The sequence below is a fragment of the Schistocerca americana genome, chromosome 5, assembly GCF_021461395.2.
Source record: "Schistocerca americana isolate TAMUIC-IGC-003095 chromosome 5, iqSchAmer2.1, whole genome shotgun sequence".
In the NCBI taxonomy this organism is placed as follows: domain Eukaryota; kingdom Metazoa; phylum Arthropoda; class Insecta; order Orthoptera; family Acrididae; genus Schistocerca; species Schistocerca americana.
Genome location: NC_060123.1, coordinates 705,266,824 through 705,294,011, shown reverse-complemented (window position 1 = coordinate 705,294,011; position 27,188 = coordinate 705,266,824). Strand labels below are relative to the sequence as shown.

The 27,188-nt window shown below is 45.4% G+C and overlaps 1 protein-coding gene across 1 annotated transcript in view; it reads left to right on the top strand.

Moving 5' to 3' along the window:
• The first annotated feature begins 2,256 nt into the window (after positions 1-2,256).
• The window catches only part of LOC124616645 (trehalase-like), a 319,925-nt gene continuing 294,993 nt past the window's right edge, over positions 2,257-27,188 (top strand). Inside the window, exon 1 of the mRNA XM_047144973.1 lies at positions 2,257-2,366. Within this exon, the coding sequence (XP_047000929.1) occupies positions 2,257-2,366 (110 nt within the window). The remainder of the gene's footprint in view (positions 2,367-27,188) is intronic.

The following is a 27,188-nucleotide window of genomic DNA, read 5'->3' as shown; positions in this document are numbered from 1 at the left end:
GAGTCGTAGCTTATCGCTCCCGAGACCATAAAGCCCGTGACTGATGCGCTCTACGAGACAGCGCTCACCAAGTCTACATTGCACATGCTAACGAACATCATTTGCGTACAGACAGAATCTGCTTTCATCACCAAAGACCACGGCCGGCATTCCATCTTTCAAGTGATGTCCGACAGCACCAGCCGGACCTCGCACAGAGGTACTGAGGCGCGTGTGGAAGGTGGGCTGGAGGCGTGCGTGCCAGTAGCCCCACAGCTAGTAGCCGACTCAGCAAAGTTCGCGCTGACACGTCCGGTCCCACATGCCCTCTTACCTGGGCCGTGGTAGCTGTACGACCTGCCACTGCTGCCGGTACAATACGGCGACACTGGCGGCCGTCTGTGCTGCGTGGACGTCCAGAACCTCGTCTGCCGGTGTGAGAATTTTCACGTGACCACTGACGCGAGCGTCGTTGCACAACTAACGTGACACGTTCAACTTTTATGGTAATTCTCGGAAAGGGTGATCTCGTCACAATTTGACCCCTTTGAAACTCGCTCAGTAAGCTGTTGAAAGCAGTAGTGCTGTGAACATTCCCTATTAAAAGATAGACATAAATCCCACTACACTGCATATTGGCAGACGAAGTTGAAATGATTGTGAATGAATCTACTATGCCCGGGCGGCATATGCCGTAATCGGATCTAAATCGACGTCGTCTTTCCTGGGACACAATTTTTTTTTCCGGCGGTGTATATTTGTGTCATTTTAGTCTTTTTCTTGTATTACTCATGTTTTTCTTTCAAATGTTTGCAAAATACGAGTAGGTTTACAGTGTTCAACAAGCTGAGCGATTGAGTTAGTATTATGGTGGTGTGAGTGAGAGTGGGAGGAAGAAGAGGATGTATTCGGTCAACCTATCATTTCTTTTAATGAAATTGTGCGTAAAATTTAGTGTTTCCTCAATTTGATTCAGTACCCATATAACCTTCACCATTGTTCTATAGCACCACATTTCAAATGCTTCTGTTGTATTCTTGTTTGAACTGCTTATCGTCCACCCTTTTCTTCTGGAGAGGGCTATACACTGGACAAAAATCTTCAGAAAATACTTACTGTCTCTTAAATTTATATTTATCGTTTGCAAATCAGTCTTACGTTTCTCGCTATTGACAGTTCTCATTTTTGTATCGCCTCTACTATGCTCATTGCCAGCAATTTGTCTTCTGTTTTGAAAAACTAGTAGTTTTAGTGGCTCGTTAACTAATTTAATTTTCTAGTCACTTGCTGGTCTATTCAGCTACACTCAGTTTCCCTTGTTTCACTTTCTTTAATGTACACCTTGTAACGTCTTTTCAGCACGCTGTCCATTCCGTACCACTCGTGATGCAACTCTTCTGGCGTCTACAGTAAAATTACAACGTCATCGATAGACCTCAAATTTGCTCTCGTTGAACTTTAATTCCCTTTTGAAGTTGGGTGCTCGGTTTCCTCTGTTGCCTCGCAGGTACAGAGAGTAAATGACTCGGGGGATACGTTATGACGTCAGCCCTTTGTCGACCAACCCTTTTAGACCCTTCCAATGTTATAACAACAAACAGAGTTCTCCACGAATCGCAGATAATCTTTCACACCCTGTTTACTCTTGTTAGCTCAGAATGTCAAATAGGGTAGACTGGCGAACGATTACAAAAGGTTTCTGTAAATGTATAAAGTTTGCACGACTTTCTCACTGTTCCATAATTTATTCGTGTCAGTATTTTCCAGCCGTGGCTTATTAAACTGATGGTTCTGTAACAGTCAAACAGCGAGCACTTACCGTCCTTACCGTCTTCGGAACTGGAATTATTAGGTTCATCTCGAAGCGTGGTGGTATTTTCGCGTGTCCCATACATTTTTCATACCAGGTGGAATAGATTTGTCGCGGTAGTATTATTGAGAACAAAAATTTGTAAGGCAAAATCGATCTTATCAGAACCGAAGCGAACCAAAACAGTAATTGCCACCTTCAAATCCTTAACACACGGGTATAGCACACTGTTGATCTATGTGCCTGAAGGTTCTAATTAGTAAAATGCTCGGTGTCAGCAGCTGTCAGTTTCGTCCACATTACGTAGTCCGGACCGGCGGCGGCGGCGGGGGCGGTGCCGAGGTGCGAGCGCCGGCCAGCCTTATCGGCGCTTTCGCCCGCGGCGACAAGGACGCCGGCCGATAGCCGGCGGCCGCTCTGCGTACGTGTATATATAGAGGGGGCTGCGGGCGGCGGCCCACGACGCCATGGCCGCGCGACGCCGCCCCTGCGCCGGACCGCTGCTGCCGCTGCCGCTGCTGCTGCTGCTCCTGCTGGGCGCCGCCGCCGGCCAGGAGGTGCCGCCCTCGTGCGACAGGTAGGGAGGGCCGCGCCCACCTGGCGTGCAGCCAGTTTCTTAGTACACTACAGACCAGTTATCAAGAAAACTTGACAAAAAAAAACGACGACTCCGAAGAATTCCGACATCAGTTGTGTACAAAGAAATCGAGAATATCGAGAGATAACCCAGCAGCAGAGTGCACAAGGCGTAAGTCTCAAGTGCCGAATCTTCTCACGTAGCAATATTTTTAAAAACTTTTATTTGAGTCCAGTAATTAATAGGAATTCGGGAGGGAAGATCTGGGATCAGGTTAGCCTAATGGAAGGCCTGCGATCTCCATATAACTGCTTCAGCTTTCATCAGCTTTAATTCATAACTTGCCTTTATTAAGTCAAACAAGTTTTAAAAACGATCGACAGCAAAATTGGCGAAGCAGACTTTACAAAAATGACTTTTAAACACCTGCCACGAATTACGAGCCACCAGCCATTAAGTATACAGCAAAAGTACAGTGTTTCAAAAACAACTAACAACGATTAGCAAATTCCACTGAGCAACTTTTCTTTAATACTAAAGGATATTAAAACAACTTAACAGTCACAGAATAGGCAGCTACATTTAACCAAAGTTCATTGATCAGATTTTAAGGAAACTATTTTTAAATAGCTGCTATTAATTATCAGCACATATCCCATCTGGTTGCGGGGGCAGAGGGGGACGGAAGGGAAGGGCGACAGGTAAGGACATACACTAGAGTTACTAAAGTGGAGCAGGATGGCCGACGTTCTCCTCTCCTTGAGCCTGCAAGAAGCCGGACGCCTTCACTAGCAGCGAACCCGTAAAGTCGCTGGTGCGTTTTACAAAATATCACACCCACTCGCGGAAGCCGTTTCAAGGAACGGGCGATAACCGACAATCAGAACCAAGCTTGGAGCCTTCAGAGGAGGTGATTCGATCTCTCGCGCAAGATGCAGAACTCCAAACCTGTAGCGCCAAGAACCGACTCGCTGCAGATAGCGCACGCTCACTCGCTCCCCTTCCGGACTTTTGTCCCTACCGATGGCGCTACCGGCGCACCTCCCGAGTTATCCAGAGAAATACCGTCAGCGAAGGCCGAGCCCACGGGGCTCAGTCCCTCCCACTGAAACTCGAACACACCGCATCGGAGTCCGGCACCGGGGGCAGAAGCTAAAGATGGGGCTAGCTACCCTCCTTAACCTAACAACCATGTACGCTGGAGATCTTCCTGTTCAATTCATTACGGACCAAGAGATTAACTGGAATCAGGAATCCTAATATTTTACAAGGGCCTGTAATACGGCGAATCACTTCACTAGCGGACTCGGCAGGTGATGGTTGAAGTAATCAATGTAGCAAATATCTACTAATGCCAATATTGTTGGCCCCTGTTTTGAACACAGCCGAGGTAGATTTTTCCTGCACGTCGGTCAGGGGCCTGAAGATGACGTAGTAAAACGCTGAAACTGGTTGCCAAATAAAATAAATTTGAAAATTGACGGTTGAGGGTTATTTAATTTGACATCCTCTATCGAACAGCCGAGTAGAGCAACCATTTCTAAAATGATCGACATACAGAGACAGGATAGAAAAGTTCCAGCGTTTATGGAACCTAGCTTGAAATACTATCAACGCACGCCTCAAGAACGGCTAGGGGCAGTAAGGAGTAGTGGTAACATCCCTAATAACGTGGTCGAAACAAAATCTTCAGAATTCCCGAGATATAAATGCCAGAGCATTATCTCTTACGAGGGCGCACAGTGGTCCAAAGACGGCAAGGATTTTGATAAGATGCTGTGTGGATTGGCCACTAGTTGTACCGCAGCTGGGAATTAATCAGCTAGAACGGGAAAACCCGTCCACCACTACCAACTTCTAATGAACCTCCGCCATCATATGAGGAAAAGAGATTCTACATAGTCTACAAAGAGATGGTCCACGGGTCTGTTCTCAAGAGTAGGCTCGACGAGACCTTTGCATGAGTTAAAATTGGGTTTCCCTTGTTTGCACAACTGACACACCCCACTAACCGATGTATATCCTCTCACACGCAGAGGGTCAAACCACATGTTACCTAATTTTGGCCAAGGTCTTTGGAAAACTGGATGACAGCCCACCGCGAAGCTATGAAAATACCTAAATGCAGTTGGAATCAATACCTGAGGGAAGCAAATTTTGCATGTGCGGTCGCCCTCCCCTTTAGACACGCAATTTAAAAGGCTTTTTTTTTTTGTTTGTTTGGAAAATACGGGAATCTCATTCCTCTCTTCCGCTGAGATCACAAAAGAGTTCAGAAACTACAGTCAGCACAGCACTTCCCAAGGCAAATTGGCCACTGTCTTCTGCACATTGCGGGGAGTCGTAGTCTTCATACGTGCGACTTAACGAATCGGCCACACTGTTGTTTGGACCCCTGGTACGACGAACTAAAACGAAATGAGGAGATGAGGAGTGCCCAACGAGCAACCCTACCAGTTTTTCTGGGGTGGGCCAGTATATAACTCAAATCCTGATTATCATTTTCGAGCATGTTTCCCTTGGCTCTGGGTTGAACTTAAACTTATGCAAGGCGAAGAGAGCTGCCAACACATCCCACTCACACAATGAATATTTTAATTCAGTAGGAGATAAGCAGCATGATGCGCAGGCGACGGAACGCCTCTCTTCCTGATGTTCTTGGAGAAATATTGCCGCTGTCCCAAAACTGAATGCGTCGTCCTGGACAGTGAAGGGCTTACCGAAATCTGGCAAATGACGCAGGACGGTTGCTAAGGGCGGCTTTATTTGCCTCAAACGGAGCTTGATGACTCTCCCCCTCCAAAGGAAGGGCTCACCTTTTTCGTACAAGTCATTCAAGGGCGCCGTCAATTGGGCGAAATTAGGAACAAACTTCCAAAATAAATTCGCCATTCCAATAAATCTGACCACTCCCTTTTTTATATCGGGTGGGGAGGAGGGGCGGCAGTCACGCAAGGAACATGTCCACTCCTGGTCAATGCTGACCCCATGAATCCAGTGTCATTCAGCAGACGGCAAAATACAGAGCTTAAAAAGACAATTAAGAATCAGTGAATAGAGCTACAGCTAACCAAAATTCACCGATCACATTTTAAGCAAATGATTTATAAACACACGCTGTTAATTATGAGTGTTGGTATCGTAAACTCCACCAGGAGAGGAGGGAGGGGTGGGGGGAAGCGAAGGCTACACAAGGAAGTTACTTAACTTGGATAGGGTGGCCGCCGTCCTTTCACTTCTTAAGCCTGCAAGAGACTGGTCTTCGCTGACGTGGAACCTCTCAAATAATCTCCAAGTTGCTGGTCTGTTTTCCAGAATGACGTGCCCACTGATGGAAACGGCTTCGCAGGACAGGCAGTAACCGGCAGTCAAAACCAGGCTTGGAACCTTCACAGGAGCCGATTCGTTCTGTCGTGTACCGTCCAGAGCTCCAAACCTCTCGTGCCCCCAGCCGATTCGCTCTGCACGCTGCATACTCGCTCCCCAAAACCTTCCTGCTTCACGGCTTTTGTTCCCACTGATGGCACTATTGACATACCTCCAAAGTTGTCCAAACAAAGACTGTCAGTTAGGGGCGACACAAATTTGAAGGCTAAGCCTGCACAGCTCAGTTATTTTCTAATTGACAAGTATTTTAACCGACAATAGCTTTTGTTTTTAACTACCAAGCACATCGAAATTAGTCTATGCAATATATTAAAACTTGGTATAAAGATGCAAAAAATAAAATATATAGCATATTTTTTTCCTAGTGATTGAACAGTATCATTGGCATCTATTTTCTTTCATCTTCTTCGACTGTCTTCTACACAAATATAAATTCACTTCAAAAGGAAAACAGTTTTGTTTGCGAAATAATGATTTCACCCTTTTGGGCATCATCAGATTATTTGCAAAAAAAGGAAAACTAAAAATATTAATACAGAAGGGGCATGCTTCTGTTCACCTCTACAATGAGTAATAAGTAATTTAAAAATCCTATAAGGAAAAAAATACGAGTATATAGTATTCTGCAAATAAGCATTCATCAAAAAAGTGTAAGATAGTGCGAGAACGTGTAAGGCTAATATACTGACGAGAAGTTTTGAAAGTAATGGGCAAAAGGTTATACCACATAAGAACAGACAGTTCTATATGTGGTACCTTAAGATGTACCTGCATCACTGTGTTGATTGTTTTTCCTCTGCCTTGAACAGTCCACCTACAAACAAATCACAAACCTTATGACCTAACGTTTTCCACAGTGTCGTAACTGTACCACTGAATGGGCTACACTTGTCAGAATTGAGCAACGCTTAGGCATCCAAACATCCACACAATAACCCATCTATGGGAAAATGAGCATTGATGGCTTGTACTTGGAGGGATGAACCGACTTAAGGATGCAGGGTACTTCTCCGGCTCAATATTAAGTAAAAATCAACAGCTATTCCTTTCAGGCACTCTTTATAATGTATATGTTTTACAGATTTCTTTTATATCAGCACACTTTCTGGAGAAATTAGAAGTATTATGAATATTTTTGAACGTGCTTAGGGCTATTAAGAAAAATTACAGATATATTGATGCATTTTTTTCCCAAAATGGTTCCTCAAATTGAGGTACCATTTAATCCAAAGTTATACATTTGAAGGAGACCAGATTTTTACCAGATATGCATGACATGATGGATGAGGTACCAGACCTATTTAATTCCACCTATTATGTATATTACAAGGATAAAAAAATATCACATCTTACATTTTAATTTTTATAATTTTTTTCCTAATAAAAATGTTATTTTTTCTATAGTTTAGTTGATTATGTAATAAAGTTTAGGTCTACTACATAAGCATGGACTATTGCAAGTTACAGAAAAAAATTAGAGCAGTGCTTTATAAACTTTAGGAAATATTTGTACCTGAATTCTGGAAAATACAACTTGCAGAAAATTGCGAATGAAGATATGAGTCCAATGAAACACATTCCTGAAGCTTAGTCTTCGTCCTCCAGCATTTCTTCATCTTCAAGCTTTCTCTTGGCATTATTTTTAGCACTTCTTGCTTCCTTGGTAACTTGAAGAGCGAATCTTTCAGCTTCACGCTCCCATTCTTCCATATGAGAGCCAGATTTTACGCCTAAATTTCTCAGGACTTCCAGCCTTCCTATCACTCCATCGCTGAAACATTATCACTACATCTAGTACACCAACTTTTAATGTATTTAGTTCAAATGGTTCAAATGGCTCTGAGCACTATGGGACTTAACTGCTGAGGTCATCAGTCCCCTAGAACTTAGAACTACTTGAACCTAACTAACCTAAGGACATCACACACATCCATGCCCCAGTCAGGATTAGAACCTGCCACCGTAGCGGTCGTGCGGTTCCAGACTGTATTTAGTCCAACAAAAACATTATTGGGTGATCTTTCGCATATGCAATGGTTGAAACTTTCATTTGTATTCTGAGTGCCCCCATGAAGACATTTACTAAGCAAAACAGGGTCACTCAGATCTCTAAAAATAGGTTTTATTTCATTCATAACAGGCTTAGGAGGAGAATGCTTATGATGGTATATTTGACCACATTATTTCGCTTTTTTGTAACCACACCAAGAATCTGCTCCTTTAGGGCAAAGTCCATGAACAGGGTGGTCATCTGTGGACAACTTATAAAAGTACGTGGCCCATACAGCTCTTCTCATTGCTGTAACATCATTCAGAGGCGCAGTTCGTCCACTGGCCAGTCCATAATAACTCTGAAGAAGGTCTATTTCAGTTTCTGTCAATCTGCCTTGGCCCGACTGAGATTTTCGTTCACATAGCAACTTTCCTTTCCACCATAAACATTGAACTCATTTATTTTATTGCAAGCTTTAGAGTCCCCATAGCCTAGGTACTTCGTATATCTAATGTTATAAACGGGAACCAACCCCTGAAATATTTTTAGAGCTCCATCACACTCCATACCTCCACTTTAACCATTATAATTCTTAGAACAGTAATATACAATACGTCCTTAGGTAAGCACTCAACATCAACAACTTTTCCATTCTCCAGAGAAGTAGCACCTACAACATCATTCAAGGAATGATGTCCTCGATGTCACCATATCCCATCAAGTGCATCAGCAATGTCCCTGGTTCCACTAATATTTAAGGTTTCTTTTACTGTACGTTTCATAGATGCTTTAGACACAACCATCAAGGCACCTGAAAGTATTTTTATGTACTTGTTGAACCTACTGGGAGGAGGAGGAAGGTCCATGAAACCACAGAACGTTTGAGCAGCCTTTTTTCCTTTTCCTATTGTACGTATTGCAAACACTATCTTCAAATCCACATGATATGAATTATGCACGATTTTCGAAATCTTCAAGGTAGATTTTTTGCAGGATCTACACAGAACAACTAATTTTGACCCTAAATCCTTCCTGCTACCATTCATAAGTACCCTGTATCCTTAACAGTAGTGGGGAAAAGCCTGTTGTAGCACATCTTTTTAGTGCGGGTTACATACATCAGGTGAAGCACACATTCAGGGGCAAACTTGATTGATTAACAATCTTAACCTATTGCTCTGTTACTTGATTTATGAGCCACGGAGTGTTGATTTATGACCCCCTGAGGCTAATGTCCTTCTGAGAAGTCTCCCATGGCTCCAGCTCCCCCTCTTCCTCCCCTCCTCCTCCACCCCTCTGGGAAACCCACAACCTCTTCCCCTACCCCCTAGCTGATCCAAACAGACTTTTGATATCAAATTAATTGACTAATTAATGAAATCGATCAATTTTTAATCCCTCAGCCTCTGGGACATGCCCTGGCCTTCCCCTCCACCCCATGCCCTTCTGTCCACAAATGTAAATTCGTGGGAAAAGGACTCAGTCTGTACTGGAGAGGAAGGATCTCATGATACGAAATTGATGTCAATTACACAGTGAGCCATGGTGGGGTTGCTGGCATCGCATTTCGAATTCCTGGTGCCACTAGCTCGATCTGTCATGTGATGTCCTTCTGGTTTGAGGCCACTAAGCTCTTTGCTCTAGATTGTCGTTGGAGATGGGGGGGGGGGGGGGGCATTGCGGTGTGATGAGTTGGCGATTTGTAATGGAGTGAGGAGGATGGTGTGAGAAGCTCACCCGGTGACTGAGGTGAGCACATCTGCAAGTGTCTTGGGCACAGAGTCAGGTGAATGGTTGCTGGGCATATTTGTGGGTCGATTTGAATCCGTGGCTGAATTCTAGTGCCGTCTTTGTGTGTAGCCTGGCCAGTGAGGTGTTAATGGCTGGTGTCTGTGACCATATCGTTACTCTGCAGCTTTTGCACTGTGGATCCCGTACAATTTGCATAATTGTTGGTTCGATTGGAGGATATTAAAATAGTGTGCGTGGTCGTTGGTGTATAAATCAGTGAAGTCTGCCGGTGAATTTATACTTGCATTTCATATATGCAACATAGACTAACAAACTTAGATACACCTGAATTTGCTCTACTACTGCTAAAAATGTCCTACTCGTAATAGCTGTAATTATTAGTTCACAAATGACATAAATACAGTTGTAAAGTTGTTCATGTGTGTCTTGAGCCACCAATAGAAATATCTGGTCTTATGCTTACTACATCCTGTATAAATAAAATAAACAACACAAGCTCCTTGTTAAAGTAACCAATCAATGAACTGTAGAGAATATGCATGGCACTACTGCAGTTGTGCTACGTACATTCCCTTAAACAGCATCCAGGAGCTGACCAGAGATGACATCCTATACATCAACTTCGAGCAGAATACTGTCCGTATAACAGCGCAGAACAGAATGTCCGGAATCCAAGTTTGCGGGCCTGGACTTTCAACCGAAAATAAAATCTACCCAGGGATGATGCTTTTGCTAAGTTCTTCCAAAACCAGGGTGAAGTGCACGTAACTTCCCTCCTTTTGCATAGGAGATGCACATTTTTGAACACGATGTTGACACTCAGCAGAAGGAGTGTCTCTGTAACTGGTTAACCTTACACACTCTATCCTCAGTGATGCAGTAAAATTAGCTACAACAAATTTTTAGAGTGAACACAACAGACTCTCTGAGGCTAGCGAGATGGTGCCATGGCAGGTGAACTTTTAAAGTCGCACAGAATAAAAAGACCATTACACACAGTTACTGTATGTGGGCTGTGGTGTTTCCTTAGCATACACTGACCGCAGGGGTGCACGAGCCAGTCTGGCTTTCGATACCCACAAGTGGGATCACTTACCAAGTTCTGTGAGCTGCCCCTTCCCCCAGAAGTGGGCCAGCTCGACCCAACAAGACACAGTGACTGTCTTCGTCCTGACTAAGGATGCAGTGCAGCACCCACTATGGTGGCTGTAGGGCTGGCTGCGTTTGCAGACACACTACTCCAGTGTACTCACTAGAAAATGTCAAAATAGCAGCAGAAAATGAAATATGTAAGAATAATGTGGAATTGTGAAAGCAGCATCATAGTCATTTTATACTGAAGAGACAAAGATACTACTACACCTAATATCACGTAGGGCCCCCAGAGGCATGCAGAAGTACATGACATGGCATGGACTAGAGTAATGCTTGAAGTGTTGCTGGATGGAATTGACACCATTAACCCTGCAGGGCTGTCCATAAATCTGTAAGAGTACGAGGGGGCGGAGGTTTCTTCTTAACAGCACATTGCAAGGCATCCGAGATATGCTCAGTAATGTTCCTGTTTGGGGGTTTGGTGGCCAGCGGAAGCATTTAAACTCAGTATTCCTGGAGCCACTCTGTAGCAATTACAGATGTGTGGGGTGTCGCACTGTCCTTCTGGAATTGTCCAAGTCTGTCGGAATGTACAGGATGCTTATATACGTGACACATGTCAGAATCTTATTTAGATGCATCAGGGATCCCATATCACTCCAACCGCACATGCCCCACAGCATTAAAGAGCCTTCACCAGCTTGAACAGTTCCCTGCTGACGTGCAGGCTCGATGGATTCATGAGGTTGTCTCCATACCTACACTCTTCCGACCAGGCAACATGTTTCCAGTCAGCAACAGTCCAATTTCGCTGCTGACAGGGCTAGACCAGAGTATTGGGGCAAGGCCGTTTCTGGCATACTCTGCATTGTTGCCAGATGTATCCAAGATGGCGGCGACGACGTCATCCAAAATGGACGCCATGATGTCAGCTGATGATGCAAGTACCATTATCCAAGGTGGCGGCTTTTGACAGGAAAGTGCCATAATCTCTTCCCTCCAAAAGAAAAATGACACGAAGTTAAAATTCCAACAGGATAATGCATCACACCTAAGAAAATGGCAAGAAAGAGAGGGCAATTGGGCTACCTCCACTAACCTAAGTCATCCGACTGCCACCTCATCCCAGGAACTGGGCCCAAGTTAGAATTTTGATCGTAAATGAAGGTCATTTTGGGTTTCTCTACTAAGCTAAGAAAATGGTGTGAAAGAAAGGACAATTGGACTAACCTCAGGCACTTGACTGCCACCTTCTCCTAGGGATTCATGGGAGGATTCAGCCTGCACTGGGCTGGTGGAGAGAGGAAGGAGTGTAATTTATTTTGGAACAATTTATTTAGGGATGGAGTATATTTAATTATTCAAAATGACAGTCACAATTGCATTATCTATTTTGCCACCAACCGGTTTAAACCCACGATGGGGTCATCTTCAGGGCAATTTACACCATTTGGTCGCTCACTGGAGACATCACCCTGCCTGTGCATGGTGAGTCTAGTATGTATGTATCTGATGATCAGTAGACAAGTCTTGTGGGTTTAACTGTGAGTGCATTTTAGCGATCTGTGGGAAATAATTTATCACTGAAAGTCTCCTCTGCAGAAAACAATGGTGAACAGTGCTCCCAATAGACCTGTACTGCAGTTACAGCGTGATCACACCAGCAACATTAAAAAAGACACGAGCATGCGGTCTGGACCCGGCATGAGCACAATCAGAACAAATAGGTCTGCACGCTCGTCCGGTTGGGTCAGCAACTGTGTCCAGGCGAATACATATTTTGAGAGGAATTTCTGAGGCATAGAGTATGAATGGGATGTTGCTGCCTCATGATTGCAGCAGCTGTGTATGACTTGGCAGCTGACAGTTGCGTCACTTCACTGGTAGCCTCCAGTGCGGTGCAGTGGACAGGGGGCTGCAGGCAGTGCTTGCACATGTCTGTTGGATTATTTTGCGAGCAGGTCTGTAGGCAATGCTATGCGTTATTGGGACAGTTTATGAGTTGATTCGTGTCTGCACATGAGTGTACTGAATTGTTTAGGAGCAATGGAACAGTTTTTGTATAGCATGAGCTGTAACGTCAGTATGGGCGTCACACACACACACACACACACACACACACACACACACACACACACACACACACACATCCCAAGCGGTAGAACAGCATGATCTGTGATGTTGGTATCCAAAATGCGTCAGAGGTGTCCCATTAGAATGGCAATAGAGAGAAAGTGGTCAAACAGATGTGAGGGATGATAGCGCACTCTGGTGGTGGTGCTGTGCACTAGGTCAGTTGGGCTCTGGGTCTTGTGGTGAACACGCTGAATGGCGGTAGCGGCTCAAATTGTTTAAATAAAGATTGGTGCACGATTTCGACAGTTGATGAATAGCAATCATGTTTGCAGAGTCTTTTAGTGGTTTGCATATCTGTAGGCTCTGTGATGTGACCCCAAACATGTCACAGCATATGTTTTGTATCAGCATATTAAATATACTCGATCCCTAAATAAATTATACCAAAATAAATTACACTCTTTCCTCTCCCCACCAGCCCAGTGCAGGCTGAGTCCTTCTGCCACGAATCCCTAAGAGGATGTCGAGTGACTGATGTTACTCCAAGTGTCCTTTCTTCCACGCCATTTTCTTAGCTTAGTAGAGGTAGCCCAATTGACCTATCTTTCCACCAAAATTCAAACTTGGTGCCAGTTCCTAGGATAAGGTGGCAATCAGATGACTTAGGTTAGTGGAGGTAGTCCAGGTGTCCTTTCTTTCACGCCAAAATTGAAACTTCCCACCAGGAGGGTGTGGCACTAGTGTCATCAACTGACATCACGGCCGCCATCTCTGATGACGTCATGTGCTGTGCACATTAGTGGATGTTAGTACACATTAGTACATGTTAGCCCACCAATATGGGTTGTTATGGGGGCGTGGTGGTCAGTTGAGGATCGTGGTGAAGAGTAACTATTTCCTTGCAAGTCCACGTGGGCGTTGCACTCCCGAAAGTCTGACAAAATTTGAATTTCCCACCTGGGAGGGGGTGTGGCATTTTTTGAATTTCCCACTGCCGTCACCTTGGATTTGGGGTGGGAACCCTATCAGTGTGTCTATAACATCACAGGTCTAGCAGTACTTGCATCATTGCCTGACGTCATGGCCGCTATCTTGGATGACAGGGCCGTCTGGTGGTGGCACTGCATAGTATGTCAGTTTGAGTCCGGACCTCATGACGAACACAGTTTACCAACATCTTGGATTATGTCACAGATGAGAGCACCCTCTGGCTGCAGTACTGTGTACTAAGTCAGTTGGAGTCCGGACTTCATGGTGAACACACTGGATGGCCGTACTGCATGAAATTGTTTAAATAAAGACTTATATCCAGAACTGGTCGAGTGCTTTTCGCACGAATCCTTAGAAAGAGGTGGCAGTCGGGTGACTTAGGTTAGTGGAGTTAGTCCAACTGCCCTTTCTTTCACACCATTTTCTATGGGTGTTGCATTATCCTGTTGGAATTTGAAGTTCACGTCATTTTTCTGGGGGATGGGAGCAGAGGGGGGCATGGCACTTTCCCACCAAATTCCGCCATCTTGGATATGGTACTTGCATCATCAGCTGATGTCATTGTCACCATCTTGGATGACATCATGCGCTGTTGCTAAGTCTGCACGCCGCTGTCTTGGATGCATCTTTCAACAATGCAGAGTGTGCCAGAACCAGCCTCACCCCAATACTTTCATTGCTACCCCGGAGATACTACGAGGGCCGTTCAGAAAGTAACCTCTGGTTGATTTAAAAAAAATACACCAAGTTAAATAAAAATATTTTAATATATACATCTTACAACTACATCTTTGCACTATTTTTCTACATAGTCTCCATAGCGATTGAGGCACTTATCGTATCTCTTCACAAGCTTTGAAATTCCTTCTGCATAAAAATCACCCGCTTGTGCCTGGAGCCAGCCTGTGACCGCATCTTTGAGCTCTTAGTCGTCATCAAACCGCTGTGACCCGAGCCATGTCTTCAAATGCATGAAGAGGTGATAATCACTTGGCGCCAGGTCTGGGCTGTAAGGTGGATGGTTGATAACGTCCCACTTGAAGGACTCAAGAAGGGCCGTTGTTCTGCGAGCACCCATCGTGCACAGAACGTACGGTAACCCAATCTTGCTGTCACTATCTCGTACAAGAGAGTCTTAGAAATCTGTGGAAAACCAGTAGACAACTCAGACATTGAGAAACGTCGATTTTCACGAACTTTTGCATCAACTGTCTGAACGAGTTCGTCAGTCATCAATGATGGTCTACCACTCCTCTCTTCATCATGAACGTTTTCTCGTCCACTTTTAAATAAACGTACCCATTCACGGACAACTCCTTCACTCATAACTCTTGGTCCGTACACGGCACAAAGCTCACGATGAATAGCTGCTGCAGAATATCCTTTGGCTGTAAAAAACCTTATGACACCAAGCACTTCACATTTGGCGGGGTTTTCTATTGCAGCACACATTTCAAACTGCCACAAAAACTAAACTAGCGCAGGTACAACGTTCACTCGACCACGGCTTGATGCCGACTGACCTGTTGAGTGCGTGAACGCACAGATGGCGTCGCTACTCCCCCCACAACCCGCACTGTGACCAATCGGAGGTTACTTTCTGAACCGCCCTCGTATGTCCCATTGCTCGTGTGCCAGCTATAACACCATGTTCAAACTCACCTGATAACCTAACATTATAACAGCAGTAACCGATCTAACAACTACCCCAGACACTTGTCCTACATAAGCGTTCCCAACTGCAGTCCCATATAGGCTTTGCTGACTGCAGTGGCATTCTGCCTGTTTGCATTTCTCAGTGTTTGAATACCAGTTTCTTCGGCGCTTCAGTGTAGCTTCTCCTTCTTCTTATCAAGTCACCATCTCTCTCTGGATGTTGGCTGGCATTATAAGTACATTTGTTTTTGACTTTGTGGATCTAAAAAAGTGTAGGGAAGTGCGTCCAAACCACTCTCTCAGATTCGCTAGCCACGTTGTTCATCTTCTCGCTGCTGATTTTTCCCTAAAACTTTTCATTCCATTATCAGGCTTAGAATACTGCTTTTTCTTCTCTCACGATCTGTCGAAATATTCTAGCTTTCTGGTTTTGACTGTATTTTCACATTCGTTATCGCTATTGATTCCCCATAGGATACCTTCACTGCCAATTCCTTGTGTCCAAGATAGTTTTAACACTCGTCGATACTGCCAGATTTTGAATGCTCCAGTTCAGCAACAGAGTGAGTTCACCCCTTTGAGAGTCGCAGCTAGCTATACTCTAGCAGTCAGTACAGTGGGCCGAGCAGCACGCTCGGCAGCACGCTCGGCAGTGGTCAGCACGGCCACTGCCTCCTCGTGCAGCACGCAGACCGGAGAACACCCGGCGCCGGGCTGGGGACGCGGCACGCTGCAGGGCCACGGCGCCCAACTTTCCACAATAGCTACAAAAACTTCAGCGAACTACGAGGCCGGCATTTCCGACAAGCTGACAACAGTGGCCAGTTTATCTGGAAGGCGAGCGTCCTGTAGGCGGCTTGTGGACACTGTGCCAAGTACGTAGTCTGCCCTTTGACACGACACTATCAGTGTCTAACCATTGTATCTGCAATAGTTCTGAAACCATTGTGTGTTGTAGTGAACAATTTGCTTGTTGATAGCACAAGAACCAATAGTAATACCAGATTTCTACTACCAAATAGTCGTCATAAAATGGTGTTAGTACCTCAGCTGTAATTATCGTTTAAGTTATACACTTACTGCATAGCGCACCACGTATCACACGTATTTGATACCATAGGTTTTAGAACATGTCTTCGGGGCTAACTGGTTTAGTGCCTGAATACCATTCTGGTGGGTTCAAAACTCAGCCAGTCTCTGTATTATTTTCAGTTAGTGTTTCGTTCCCCTCTGGCAGTTACTTCTTAATATTATTTGATTTGCGTCAAGGTCTGCATTATACTCCGCTTGTCACCTAACGGTGAATGGCGGAGGATACCTCTCGCAACACTAACTTATTCGTCCCTTCCCTATGTCTAGGTAGCGTAAAACGTAAATCGTTGTTCGCTCTTATATACATTTGTCCAGCTTAGCCTGAGAACATCGACTGGAGAGAAACCCCTTATGCAGCGTTCGTAATACGCCATAATAACAAAGCAAGTAACAACGATTAATAAGGCGCTACATCGACTAGAAAAGTATTAGCAGCCGTGTCTACGGGCGACAGGGTCAGTGCGAATGTTTCCTCGCGACAACTTTTGACGATGACGTTCCGTTCAGTTCCGTTGACGGCCCGCGAGACTGCCACCATTTGCAGCGTACTGTCGAACGTTGTGCCGTTCCGTGGCGCACTCTCAGTCGACCTCCCGTCAGTGATTTGCGTTGGTACGTCAGGGTCCGAGTCCGGACCGTTCCTTGTTCCTTTTCGATATTTCCAGTCGTTAATACAAGAGAAGACCAAAAGGACATTTCGACTGCTACACTAACACCTCGCCTACAAGCCGGTGCTGATATACCCGCATCTGAATCGTGCTGGGTTGCACATACGTTGCAGCAACGCTCTCGCTCCTTATATGTACGTACACCTAACAGAAAACCGAAGTCTAGCCAAGTAAGTCATTTGACGGGGCTGCAATCTTATGGTTAATGACGAGACGAACACTGTTTTGTACGACTGTTCCCATAGCATTTCATCAAGTCACGTCCGTCACAAGGCGATCGTTTCCTACTTACTGTTGCCTCTTGCCTCTTCCGTGGACCGTGTATGCCAAAGGTTTTCTTCTCCACCGAGACAAATGAAACACGTAGACTAGGTATGACGTGGGAAAGGACGACTCGGAAGTCCCGAGGAGAGACGTTACGAATGCACCTTATATGTGAACACGTATACTCCGGGAAACTCAAAAAGAAGAAGAAGAAGATGATGATGATGATGAAGATGCTGATGGTGATGATGACACTGCAGTCGATATAACCGTAATGCAGGTAACGGTAGCCCAAATTGTATTTCACTAGGTTTTGTTTTCTATTGATGTGAGTTTCTTCGAGACGAGCAAACTGTCGTGAGCAGTAGTAGAGACAGAGGTCTGTTGGGACGCCTTGGATTTCCACTGAGAGGCGTGTTCGTAACAGTAACAGACGTCGACCGAATTATATCCAAGACCGAACAAACAGGCATATTTGTATGTCAAGTAATGGTTTACTTCGTTTGCAAAACAGAACTGTCACTTCCACATCGGATGTCGGTGACTAGCACTAATTAATAGTATTGCGCTGTGCTGAACAAACTTAAAGTGGCGAAATCTAACCAATCAAGTTTCTTTATTCAAATTACCCAATGATCTAAAACAGCATGTTGTTCTGCAGTTCCAGCCGTAACCTTATTTGCTTAGCATTCACGGCACGTTGCTAAGCGGAAATGCGATAAGTGGGCGTGAGCCGCTCTACCACTTGATCGGCCGCTGCCCGACAATGGTGAACTGTAGTTGCTGACTATGCAAGTTGCAGGAGCTACGACCGCCCACTGTAACACGTCGTACGCAACTTACGCAGTTGGATTATGCCTGTCAAACACACACACACACACATGGCGTGTTTCGATCCCTAAATTCATAGCTGGCACTTGTTTCAACAGCGCGGGGAGCCACGTGTCGGTCGGACGCTGAGAGCTGACACGTTCCAGTGCCCGGGTGCAGCGCCCGAACGAGTAATTCGTTTCACAAGTTGACGCAGGACCCAGACAATCTCGACAGAGTAGAACGGCCATTCCACCGAAGCCGTCAAGCGTGGAATGAGGGTCATGTCTAAACACCTGTCGCAAACGTATTTGAACATTTCTTGAACAAAATATAATTGTGGTACAGTTGTTGTAAGTATCTCTCATAAATGAACGGGAATCTCATTCACGAAACCGATGAACGGTGTCACGAGAAACAGCAAACGTCATTTGAGCACTGTTTTGTGTCCTCTGGCTAACACACGGGAGCTACTTGACACTGCCCTGTTCACCATCACGTATACACAGCGGGCGGCGTGCACCGCCGAAACGCAGCAAGCCACTGCAGCCGCAAAGCACAGTCCGCCCATGTTACGAGGAATGGATCACGAATGTAGACGTCAAAATACTGGGACTGTATCAGTAACTGAGGAATGAAATGGAAGGATGGTATAGGATTATTGGTAGGGAGACCCCGTCTGCTGTTGTTTGGCTTCGTGATGCAAGTATTTCTAGTTAACACTGCATGGGTGATATGTCTGTCGACGAAGATCGAGATGAAATAGGAGGACAACACCCACACGTAGCCCCCGAGCGAACAATATATCCGATCCGGTAGGGAATCGAACCTGGGAGCTCAGTCTCTTGAGGCAGCAACACTCAACACTAGATCACGAACTGTGGTCTCGTGTCAGAAAAGAAGCCAACGAGATAGGAGTAAGTAAGCAGCTGTGGCTGAAACGTTAGTGGCTCGTGGGGACGACCACTGTGCTTGGCTAAGAGGGAGCAGGGGGTGCCCTGTAAGCGCAACGGATCAGGCGGGGCGCGCGATGAACCCAGGACAGGGCAGCGGGGCGTAGCGGTGGCGGCAGGAGGCGTGTAGGCCGCTGGCGACGACGGCCTTCTCACGCGGCGGGGCGTCGTGTCGAGATCCGCCCACACAGCCGGCCATTATTTTTCACGAGTTACACTGGCAGAAATGAGGACTGACAAGATTTAAGTTGTCACTGAGTGCCACGCACATAGTTGCACTGGAAGATGCCGACCACGAAGGTTAGCAGCCCCAATTGGAATCCTGAACGTCGACACAATTTTAACTTGGCAAATCGTCCGACAGATCATCTGAAGAATGGCTAACTCTGCATGAGATATTTCACTATGGGTATCAAGTACGATTTACTGCGGGCTGCAGAGGTGTAGTGCGGTTGTCCTTTACAAACTTTCCCTGTAAGAAGGAAAGCTCTATGGCGTCCCATACTCCGCAGATCTGGGGCTTATTTGTACCACTGACATCTCAAAGTCTACCTGAAATTAAAAATCGTTGTAAGAACGTGTAATTCTCCCACAGTTACATAATACACCACTGGCCATTAAAATTGTTACACCAAGAAGAAATGCAGATGATAAACGGGTATTCATTGGACAAATATATTACACTAAAACTGACATGTGATTACATTTTCACGCAATTTGGGTGCATAGATCGTGAGAAATCAGTACCCAGAACAACCACCTCTGGCCGTAATAACGGCCATGATACGCCTGGGCATTGAGTCAAACAGAGCTGGGATGGCGTGTACAGGTACAGCTGCCCATGCAGCTTCAACACAATACCACAGTTCATCAAGAGTAGTGACTGGCGTATTGTGACGAGGCGTTTTCAATTGGTGATAGATCTGGAGAATGTGCTGGCCAGGACAGCAGTCGAACATTTTCTGCATCCAGAAAGGCCCGTACAGGACCAGCAACATGCGGTCATGCATTATACTGCTGAAATATAGGGTTTCGCAGGGATCGAATGAAGGATAGGTTCAAATGGCACTGAGCACTATGCGACTTAACTTCTGAGGTCATCAGTCGCCTAGAACGTAGAACTAATTCAATCTAACTAACCTAAGGACGTCACACACATCCATGCCCGAGGCAGGATTCGAAGCTGCGACCGTAGCGGTCCCTCGGCTCCAGACTGTAGCGAACGGCCACTCCGGCCGGCGAATGAAGGATAGAGCCACTGGTCGTAACACATCTGAATTGTAACGTCCACTGTTCAAAGTGCCGTCAGTCCGAACAGGAGGTGACCAAGACGTGTAACCAATGGCATCCCATACCATCAAGCCGGGTGATACACCAGTATGGCGATGACGAATACACGCTTCTAATGTGCGTTCACCAAGATGTCGCCAAACACGGATGCGACCATCATGATGCTGTAAACAGAACCTGGATTCATCCGAAAAAATGACGTTTGCCATTCGCGCACCGAGGTTCATCGTTGAGTACACCATCGCATGCGCTTCTGTCTGTGATGCAGCATCAAGGGAAACCGCAGCCATGGTCTCCGAGCTGATAGTCCGTGCTGCTGCAAACGACCTCGAACTGTTCGTGCAGCTGATTGTTGTCTTGCAAACGTCCCCATCTGTTGACTCAGGGATCGAGACGTGGCTGCACGATCTGCTTCAGCCATGCGGATAAGATGCCTGTCATCTCGACTGCTAGTGATACGAGGCCTTTGGGACCAAGCTCGGCGTTCCGTATTACCTTCTTGAACCCACCGATTCCATATTCTGGTTACAATCATTGGATCTCGACGAACGCAAGCAGCAATGTCGCGATACGATAAACCGCAATCGCGATAGGCTACAATGCAACCTTTATCAAAGTCGGGAACGTGACGGTACTTCTCCTCCTTACACGAGGCATCACAACAACGTTTCACCAGGCAAAGCCGGTCAACTGCTGTTTGTGTGTGAGAAATCGGTTGGAAACTTTCCTCATGTCAGCACGTTGTAGGTGTCGCCACCGGCGCCAACCTTGTGTGAATGCTCTGAAAAGCTAATCATTTGCATATAACAGCATCTTCTACCTGTCGGTTAAATTTCGCGTCTGTAGCACGTCATCGTCGTGGTGTAGCAATTTTAATGGCCAGTAGTGTAGTATATCAAGCTCTCACATGGTAACACGTGGGGTTGAGAAACAAGCCTCGCGATCGAGCGAGACCGAGATGTCTCAACACGGGCCGCAACTCGGAGAGGTTTCGACGCTGCGTCAGCAGTCCGTGACGTGTGAGTGCCCCTTGCTCTGACTCGACTCGCGCAGGCGATACGCGTCTCTCCCGGCCAGCCGCGACCCCCAGCAGGCAGCCTGCTGTACTGCACGCCGGCGCACAGCCGCCGCGGCTGTTTACGCCTTCCTCTGTTAACGTCCAACTAACCCTTCCCGGGCTACTCTTCACGGTGGAATATCTGGGACACTGTGTGTGACTGACTGAATGATTGGTCATACACTAGAAGAACGTGTCCACAACTTACCGGCTACTAGTGTATGAAAACGTCATACGCACATTCCGTTAAAACGAAAGAGATTATGAATCAGGAATTAAACACCTAACAAACGAAATAAAGTATATTATGTGAGCTGGTACCAACATACTTCATTTGATCGCAGAAGCGCTCAAAGATATACCAGAGCGCGAGATTTCTTGATCTGTGGCGTAAAATATTCCATTTAGTCGGACGTACTCATTCACAGATGTGAAAATTACCGAACTATCAGTTTAATAAGTCACGGATGCAAAATACTAACGCGAATTCTTTACAGACGAATGGAAAAACTGGTAGAAGCCGATCTCGGGGAAGATCAGTTTGGATTCCGTAGAAATATTGGAAAACGTGAGGCAATACTGACCCTACGACTTATCTTAGAATCTAGATTAAGGAAAGGCAAACCCACGTTTCCAGCATTTGTAGAATTAGAGAAAGCTTTTTACAATGTTGACAGGAATACTCTCTTTCGAATTCTGAAGGTGGCAGGGGTAAAATACAGGGAGCCAAAGGCTATTTACAATTTGTACAGAAAGCAGATGGCAGTTGTAAGAGTCGTGGGACATGAAAGGGAAGAGTGGTTAGAAAGGGAGTGAGACAGGGTTGTAGCCGATGTTATTCAATCTGTATATTGAGCAAGCAGTGAAGGAAACAAAAGAAAAATTCGAAGTACGTATTGAAATCCATGGAGAAGTAATAAAAACTTGACATTGTAATTCTGTCAGAGACAGCAAAGGACTTGGAAGAGCAGTTGAATGGAATGGACAGTGTCTTGAAAGGAGGATATAAGATCAACATCAACAAAAGCAAAATGAGGATAATGGAATGTAGTCGAATGAAGTCGGGTAATGCTAAGGGAATTCGATTAGGAAAAGAGACACTTGAATTGTAAAGGAGTTTTGCTATTTGGAGAGCAAAATAACCGATTATGTTCGAAGTAGAGAGGATATAAAATGTAGACTGGCAATGGCAAGGAAAGCGTTTCTCAAGAAGGGAAATTGTTAACATCGAGTATAGAGTTAAGTCTCAGGAAGTCGTTTCTGAAAGTATTTGTATGGAGTGTAGCCATGTATGGAAGTGAAACGTGGACGATAACTAGTTTGGACAAGAAGACAATAGAAGCTTTCGAAATGTGGTGGTACAGAAGAATGCTGAAGATTAGATGGATAGATCACATAACTAATGAGGAGGTATTGAATAGAATTGGGGAGAAGTGGAGTTTGTGGCACAACTTGACAAGAAGAAGGGATCGGTTGGTTGGACATGTTCTGAGGCATCAAGGGATCACTAATTTAATATTGGAGGGCAGCGTGGAGGGTAAGACTCGCATAGGGAGGCCAAGAGACGAATAAACTAAACAGATACAGATGGATGTAGGTTGCAGTAGGTACTGGGAAATGAAGAAGCTTGCACAGGATAGAGTAGCATGGAGAGCTGCATGAAACCAGTCTCAGGACTGAAGACCACAAACAGAACTCATTCACAGGACTACTAAATTCATTTTCCAGTTGCTACTGAACTGCGCGATAGACAGGATCTCTTCGGCCTCTCCTGTGCCGCCTTCTCGTACATTCGTTTGTGATTACCTGGCAGCATCGAAATAACAACATTACATCGTAATCAGTAGTGTAAATGTCTACCACGTGGCGGCGCAGCGTCTCTTATGGAGGTAATGGGTACATCTTGTGACCGTAAGGACCGCAGCCGCCGCCATCACCAGCACCCGTTCGCCCTTCACTCCTTGCAAGGGGACCTGCAGCATTGCCTAATCGCCTATCCGCAAAATGCGCCTGTGACTGGCCCCTGAGGGCGCCCGCGACGGCACTCCAGAGGTTCTGTTGCTACACCCGCACCAGCTTCCCACAGAGAGCATTTTGTGCCACGAGCCAGGGGGTTGTCTTGTCCACTTCCTCACCAGTCTCATATACGACGTCCCTGACCAGTTCCGCCGCGCGGGGTAGCCGCCCGGTTGCAGGCGCCTTGCAACGGTTAGAGCGGCTCCCCCCGTCCTCTTTCGGGCATGGGTGTGTGTGTTGTCCTTACCATAAGTTAGTTCAAGTTAGATTAAGTAGTTTCTTTACTAGCGCACCCAACAGCCGGACAAATGCCGTAAAGCGCATCAGGGTGACGCCTGTATCACAATGGAGTGGACATTTTTCCTCCAGAAGACAAACGGGTCTTTAGACGTTCACTCTTGCGAATGAATCAGATCGTTCAAATGGCCCTAAGCACTATGAGACTTAACATCTGAGGTCTTCAGTCCCCTAGACTTAGAACTACATCTACATCTACATCTACATTTATACTCCGCAAGCCACCCAACGGTGTGTGGCGGGGGGCACTTGACGTGCCACTGTCATTACCTCCCTTTCCTGTTCCAGTCGCGTATGGTTCGCGGGAAGAACGTCTGTCTGTAAGCCTCCGTGCGCGCTCGAATCTCTCTAATTTTAAATTCGTGATCTCCTCGGGAGGTATAAGTAGGAGGAAGCATCATATTCGATGCCTCATCCAGAAACGCACCCTCTCGAAACCTGGCGAGCAAGCTACACGCTGATGCAGAGCGCCTCTCTTGCAGAGTCTGCCACTTGAGTTTGCTAAACATCTCCGTAACGCTATCACGGTTACCAAATAACCCTGTGACGAAACGCGCCGCTCTTCTTTGGATCTTCTCTATCTCCTCCGTCAACCCGATCTGGTACGGATCCCACACTGATGATCAATACTCAAGTATAGGTCGAACGAGTGTTTTGTAAGCCACCTCCTTTGTTGATGGACTACATTTTCTAAGGACTCTCCCAATGAATTTCAACCTGGTACCCGCCTTACCAACAATTAATTTTATATGATCATTCCACTTCAAATCGTTCCGCCCGCATACTCCCAGATATTTTACAGAAGTAACTGCTACCAGTGTTTGTTCCCCTATCATATAATCATACAATAAAGGATCCTTCTTTCTGTGTATTCGCAATACATTACATTTGTCTATGTTGAGGGTCAGTTATCAGAGCCCGTGGTCTAGGGATAGCGTCTTTGATTCATAATCAAAACGTCTTCGGTCCCAGGTTCGATCTCCGACACTGCCTAAATTTTGATAAATAATCAGCATTGGCGGCCGAAGACTTCCGGCATAAGAAGTCAGCCTCGTTCTGCCAACGGCCTTGTCAAAGAGGGCGGAGGAGCGGATAGAGGTTCAGGGCACACTCTTGTCCTACGGGTGGGAAATTGCCCCTAAAGGCGGAAGAATCAGCAATGATCAACGACATGAGGGTGCAGAAGGCAATGGAAACCACTGCATTAAAAACACGTAACGTGTATCCACAGGACATGTGGCCTGTAATTGAAGAAGTGTCATGATGATCTCTCCATTGGCAAAAGATTCCGGAATAGTCCCCCATTCGGATCACCGGGAGGGGACTGCCAAGGGGGAGGTTACCATGAGAAAAAGACTGAATAATAAACGAAAGGATAATGTTCTACGAGTCGGGGCGCGAAATGTCAGAAGCTTGAACGTGGTAGGGAAACTAGAAAATCTGAAAAGGGAAATGCAAAGGCTCAATCTAGATATAGTAGGGGTCAGTGAAGTGAAGTGGAAGGAAGACAAGGATTTCTGGTCAGATGAGTATCGGGTAATATCAACAGCAGAATCAGAATCGACAGCAGACCAACACCGACAACGATAGTTCAGGTATACATGCCGACGTCGCCAGCTGAAGATGAACAGATAGAGAAAGTGTATGAGGATATTGAAAGGGTAATGCAGTATGTAAAGGCGGACGAAAATCTAATACTCATGGGCGACTGGAATGCAGTTGTAGGGGAAGGAGTAGAAGAAAAGGTTACAGGAGAATATGGGCTTGGGACAAGGAATGAAAGAGGAGAAAGACTAATTTAGTTCTGTAACAAGTTTCAGCTAGTAATAGCGAAGACCCTGTTCAAGAATCACAAGAGGAGGAGGTATACTTGGAAAAGGCCGGGAGATACGGGAAGATTTCAATTAGATTACATCATGGACAGAAAGAGATTCCGAAATCAGATACTGGATTGTAAGGCGTACCCAGGAGCAGATATAGACTCAGATCACAATATAGTAGTGATGAAGAGTAGGCTGAAGTTCAAGACATAAGACAGGAAGAATCAATACGCAAAGAAGTGGGATACGGAAGTACTAAGGAATGACGAGATACGTTTGAAGTTCTCTAACGCTATATATACAGCAATAAGGAATAGCGCAGTAGGCAGTACAGTTGAAGAGGAATGGACATCTCTAAAAAGGGCCATCACAGAAGTTGGGAAGGAAAACATAGGTACAAAGAAGGTAGCTGCGAAGAAACCATGGGTAACAGAAGAAATACTTCAGTTGATTGATGAAAGGAGGAAGTACAAACATGTTCCGGGAAAATCAGGAATACAGAAACACAATTCGCTGAGGAATGAAATAAATAGGAAGTGCAGGGAAGCTAAGACGAAATGGCTGCAGGAAAAATGTGAAGACATCGAAAAAGACATGATTGTCGGAAGGACAGCATACAGGAAAGTCAAAACAACCTTTGGTGACATTAAAAGCAACGGTGGTAACATTAAGAGTGCAACGGGAATTCCTCTGTTAAATGCAGAGGAGAGAGCAGATAGGTGGAAAGAATACATTGAAAGTCTCTATGAGGGTGAAGATTTGTCTGATGTGATAGAAGAAGAAACAGGAGTCGATTTAGAAGAGATAGGAGATCCAGTATTACAATCGGAATTTAAAAGAGCTTTGGAGGACTTACGGTCAAATACGGCAGAAGGGATAGATACCATTCCATCAGAATTTCAAAAATCATTGGGGGAAGTGGCAATAAAACGACTATTCACGTTGGTGTGTAGAATATATGAGTCTGGCGATATACCATCTGACTTTCGGAAAAGCATCATCCACACAATTCCGAAGACGGAAAGAGCTGACAAGTGTGAGAATTATCGCACAATCAGCTTAACAGCTCATGCATCGAAGCTGCTTACAAGAATAATATACAGAAGAATGGAAAAGAAAACTGAGAATGTGCTAGGTGACGATCAGTTTGGCTTTAGGAAAAGAAACGGGACGAGAGAGGCAATTCTGACGTTACGGCTAATAATGGAAGCAAGGCTAAAGAAAAATCAAGACACTTTCATAGGATTTGTCGACCTGGAAAAAGTGTTCGACAATATAAAATGGTGCAAGCTGTTTGAGATTCTGAAAAAAGTAGGGGTAAGCTATAGGGAGAGACGGGTCATATACAATATGTACAACAACCAAGAGGGAATAATAAGAGTGGGCGATCAAGAACGAAGTGCTCGTATTAAGAACGGTGTAAGACAAGGCTGTAGCCTTTCGCCCCTACTCTTCAATCTGTACATCGAGGAAGCAATGATGGAAATAAAAGAAAGGTTCAGGAGTGGAATTAAAATACAAGGTGAAAGGATATCAATGATACGATTCGCTGATGACATTGCTATCCTGAGAGAAAATGAAGAAGAATTAAATGATCTGCTGAACG